Here is a 4897-nt window from a genome sequence, read left to right as displayed (position 1 = left end):
CCTATTCTCTGTCAAGATTATCTTTTAGATTATATTTATAGGAAGGACAGTCGGGTGGCGCGCGCAGCTCTCAGCTCCAATAATCGTTCGATCGTGGGTGGCTATTTTTTTCTTTCTGAAATGATCTACACACCTGGGATATAAATAGCAGCCCAAACAACCCAAGAAAACCATCCCAAGCAAGTGCCGCAGAGCCTAGCCTACCAAGAGATTCATCGATCACTAGCTAATAGCGATCGATCTGCATAATGGCGCCCTCTAAGCTGGCCCTGTTCCTGGCCTTGAACCTTGTCCTCCTCGCCGCCGTTGCCCACGGCTGCACCCCATACTGCCCCACCCCACCAATCCTCCCACCGCCCTCCACCAGCCACTGCTCGATCGGCACGCTTAAGCTCCAGGTGTGCGCCAACGTGCTAAACCTGGTCAAGCTCAAGCTGGGCGTGCCGGCGAACGAGCAGTGCTGCCCGCTGCTCAAAGGGCTTGCCGACCTGGACGCCGCCGTGTGCCTCTGCACCGCCATCAAGGCCAACGTCCTCGGGCTCAAGCTCAACGTCCCCGTCGACCTCAACCTCCTCCTCAACAAGTGCGGCAAGACCTGCCCCGAAAACTTCACCTGCCCCCTCTGATCCATCCGTCCAGCACAAACCATGCACCATCAGTTCATCTTCCACATACATCCCGTCCATATCCACATACAAATCTTATTTCGTGATTTTACTGTATTTTTGTTAATTTCCTCCTCTTCATGATTTGCTTGAAGTTTCCAGTTCGGCCGGCTGCGACCACGTACGCCAAAGTCGTCGATAAATGTATCTTGCTGTTTGTGGTGTCCAAATGATTCCCATATATTTGTAAAAGGATGTATACATACATGTACACGTGGAATCAGTTAAAGTTTGTCCATGTTCTGTTCTCTTAACCCGTGACATGTTAGCTTGTTTGTACATGCAATGTTGCACCCACAGACTTATCTTGAATCATGATCTGATCCACTTGTTTTTTTCATACACCGGTTAGTTCTTCTCACTTGTTCATATGTTTTTGAGGCAATGATTAACCTAACAATTCATAACATACAGTTCGATTGGAATGAACATAGGTTCTTTTAGATGGAACTCAGCAAAAGCACTGGCCACATGATCTCGTAACCATCCAGGCCATTAGAGTGTAGTGTACATCCGGATCTCACCATAAGCAGCTAGCGCGCATGCACTACAATTCAGGAGATTGCGGCTTCGTCTACTTTCTCGACATCGCGCACACACAAGATGCTTGTCCTCTTGTCCCCTCATGCTAACCGTGCATCACGCGCCATCTGATGATCTTGCACCCCATGCTGAGCCCAACATGGCAGACCAAGGTTGGGTGGAGCCGCATCAAGTGGAACATGTTTAAGATGTCATCGAATCTCAGGAAGAACAACTCCACAGGGTTTTTATTAAGAAATCCCATGCCCTTTGGCACCTTGACCACGAAGAACGGGTGCGAGAGAGATTTAGATCCGAGAAGTGTCCTCTCCAATTGAAGAACACCGTCATGCAAGGGCCGATTCAAGCATTCTCCTAGCTTAACCTCGCTATGGACATTGGGGGGTTGATGAGGAGGATCGAAATCATCGCAGCTTGGAGATATGGTGCGTGATAAGAGCATCTCCAGTCGCGTCCCCCAAACCGTCCCCCAAAGCGATTTGGGGCGCGCCGGACAAAAAAAGCGTTCCAGCCGCGTCCCCCAAAGCCCTTTTTTGTCCGGCGCGCCCCGATACGGTGTCCGGCGCCCCGAGCCCGTCCCCGTCCCACAGGGGACGCTCCGGGGACGCCGGACACAACGAAAAGCGAGGCGGGCTCCCACATGTCGGCGACTATTTGCATAAACCGTTGGTTCGCGCCTCTTTTCTCGTCGCTCCTTCCTTCCCGCGCCTCCCACCCCACCGCCGCCGCTGGATTTCCCGGCCGTTTGGGCGTCTGATCTGTGCTGCGAGTCAGCACCGTTGTCGCGGCTGGGGCTCCCGCCGGTCGTGCCGCCGCCGCCGCGTCGCCAGCGCCTCCCAGAACGCGCCGTCAAATCCGCCCCACCTCCGCGCACAGAAGGTGCTCGACGACTTGCCAGGTAGGCGCGATTGGTCGCTGTTTGTTGCGTCGTCTGCCTCGGCGCAATTTTAACCATTGATTTTGCTTTAGCCATGGACAGCGACGATGAGATGGTTGCCCTGCTGCTGGAGGACGAGCAAGCGTTCGACGACGACCTGCGGGAGCATTTGCTGATCATCGCGTCCCTCCAGGACATGCTTGACGCCGAGGCGGAGAAGAGGAAGAGGCCGCGCCGCGGAGGATCAAGGCCGGGAAGAAGGAAGTCGAAGCCCCGGCAGAGGATGGAGGGGCATGCCATGCTGCACAACGACTACTTCGCCGACGGGGCAACACATGCCGACAATTTTCGGCGCCGGTACAGGATGAGCAAGGGCCTGTTCATGAATATCCTCCACGGCGTTCGAGAGTTCGACCCCTACTTCAAGCTCAAGCTCGACGCTGTAGGCGTTCTCGGGTTCTCATCCATTCAGAAGTGCACCGCCGCCATGAGGATGCTTGCATACGGAGCACCTGCCGATACACAGGACGACTACCTTCGCATGAGTGAGTCTACTGCCATTGAGTGCATGTACAAGTTTTGCCGAGCTGTGGTGGGAAAGTTTGGCAAATACTACTTGAGAGGGCCAACCGAGGAAGAGACTCGCAAGGATCATGGCACAAAATGCTGCCGGAGGATTTCCTGGAATGCTTGGAAGCATCGATTGCATGCACCGGGCATGGAAGAACTGCCCGTTTGCTTGGCAAGGTATATACAAAGGGCGTCATGGATATTGCAAGTGTGGTGCTTGAAGCTGTGGCAGATTATGACCTGTGGATTTGGCATTCTTTCTTTGGCATGGCGGGATCACACAATGACATCAACGTGTTGCAGCGGTCTCCGGTGTTCAGCAGACTAGTGGAAGGGCATGCTCCACCATGCGATGCAACTATGAGATCAATGGCCACCAATATACCAAAGGCTATTATCTAGCCGATGGTATATATCCAAAATGGGCCACTTTTGTCAAAACAATCTCGAATCCATCAGGTCTGAAGAATTCTCACTTTGCTACACGACAGGAGGCTTGCAGGAAGGATGTCGAGCGGGCATTTGGTGTGCTTCAAGCACAATTTGCCATTGTCCGGTACCTCTGCTCTAAGCTGGTCTCACGACCAAATGTGGGAGGTGATGCAGGCTTGTGTGATCATGCACAACATGATCATCGAGGATGACCGCAAGAATCATGTTAGGTCACATGTTGGTCCCTATGAGTGTCAAGGCCCTCTCGCGGAGGTTGATCATGAGTTGCCTGCAGATTTTGCTGATTTTGTCGTCATGCACGCAGAGATCCGTGACAGCAATGTGCATGAGCAACTTCAAGCTGATCTCGTTGAGCATTTGTGGAGGATCAAAGAAAATGCCGTGGCACCTTGATGTATCATCTAGCCCTTTTTATTATATTTGATTACTTGTTTTATTGTTTGTTGTAATTTAATTTGAAAACAATCCTCGAAAACATTTTTTTTCATATGCTACATTTGATATAAATGGTCTATGTGTTAAAAAAATTATTTTAAATGTTTGGGGGCGGCGTTTGGGGGACGCGGCTGGGAAGCGACGTCCCCCAAACGCGGCACGAACAAAACACGTCCCCCAAACGCTTAATCCGGCGCGGTTTGGGGGACGGTTTGGGGGACGCGGCTGGAGATGCTCTAAGGTTGTTGCCGCGGGCGTCCTAAGGTCACACGTCAGCTTATGCTTGGGAGTTAGGGATAGACTTGCACGCAAGCGAAGTCTGAAATACATCATTTGGAATGCCATATGTTAAGTAGGCTTTAACTTCTCAATTCGTTTATGAGGAAAAATCTAGTGTTCTGAAAAGTTCAAATCTGAGTAATTATATATGAGGAACATTGTGAGGATGGATCAAAGCTTGCTTTATTATCTTCTATAAATTGCTTGAGATGTGATCTTCAATAGTTACCATGGATCTTAATTTGCTCTATCCTGAGTTAAATGTTTGCTGCAGATACCTATTTTGGTATTTTTTCGGCATGTTCCTAAGTTTTTCTTAAAAGAACAGATTACTGGAAGCAATTAAATGAATACTGGGTAATAAAACTGATGTTTTGCTACCCGTTGTACACTATGCCCTGCATGCATGTATTCTTTGAGTGTGAGCTTGTAGATATTTTTTGCAACTCATATAAATCTTTTGATAGAATGTATGTGTCAACATGGAAGTCCTACCTGATTTACGGTCCATTAGGTCATACTTTATGTTGTTCCACCCATTTTGTATTCCAACCTGAAGTAAGGCTACTGGTACCATCCTAGAATATTGTTCTTCGAATGTACTATTGCAAAGTAATTTTTTTATAGTGTTTGACCTAAACAACGACAAAGCCCTTCTTTTAATAACAGATAATTTTCGTTTTCTTTAATTGTGAGTATGGGTATCCTTAGGAGAGGTTTGATACTTTCCAAGATTAATAGCTTACTAGATGGACACGCGTTCTTCGCCTTGCCGGCTGCCAGTCGTACCTGCATATCTTGTTTGTTGTGGCGTGTATGTGCGTGTTCATAGTCGTAGTAGGTGTCCATATGGGATGTCAACACCCGGATTTTTAAGTCGAGATGCCTATTATGCCATACATCACAATCCCAGGAAGATTGTTTTTGCGAGACATAATAAGTTCATATCATAGCACATCATTCATTACAACACCATAATAGTCTTACAACAAAAAGGATCACATGATCCAGTCTCATTACAACACTTGATCTAAGGATCAATACATAACACATAGCGGGAATACGTAGTAGAGTC

At 48.8% G+C, this 4897-nt stretch overlaps 1 protein-coding gene across 1 annotated transcript; it reads left to right on the top strand.

Annotated features, from left to right (window-relative positions):
* The first annotated feature begins 248 nt into the window (after positions 1-248).
* LOC124694491 (cortical cell-delineating protein-like) lies at positions 249-626 on the top strand. The gene has a single exon (XM_047227477.1). It carries the CDS (start codon positions 249-251, stop codon positions 624-626), a length of 378 nt encoding a protein of 125 aa, XP_047083433.1.
* Positions 627-4897: the final 4271 nt, after the last annotated feature.

This window comes from Lolium rigidum, chromosome 3 (assembly GCF_022539505.1).
Source record: "Lolium rigidum isolate FL_2022 chromosome 3, APGP_CSIRO_Lrig_0.1, whole genome shotgun sequence".
Classification (NCBI taxonomy): Eukaryota; Viridiplantae; Streptophyta; class Magnoliopsida; order Poales; family Poaceae; genus Lolium; species Lolium rigidum.
Note: the sequence above shows the minus strand (reverse complement) of the source record. Positions and strands in the feature narration are given on the sequence as shown.

Bases quoted from the DNA above. Each gene is read 5' to 3' on its own strand.
- LOC124694491 (XM_047227477.1), top strand. From the start codon at position 249: ATGGCGCCCTCTAAGCTGGCCCTGTTCCTGGCCTTGAACCTTGTCCTC.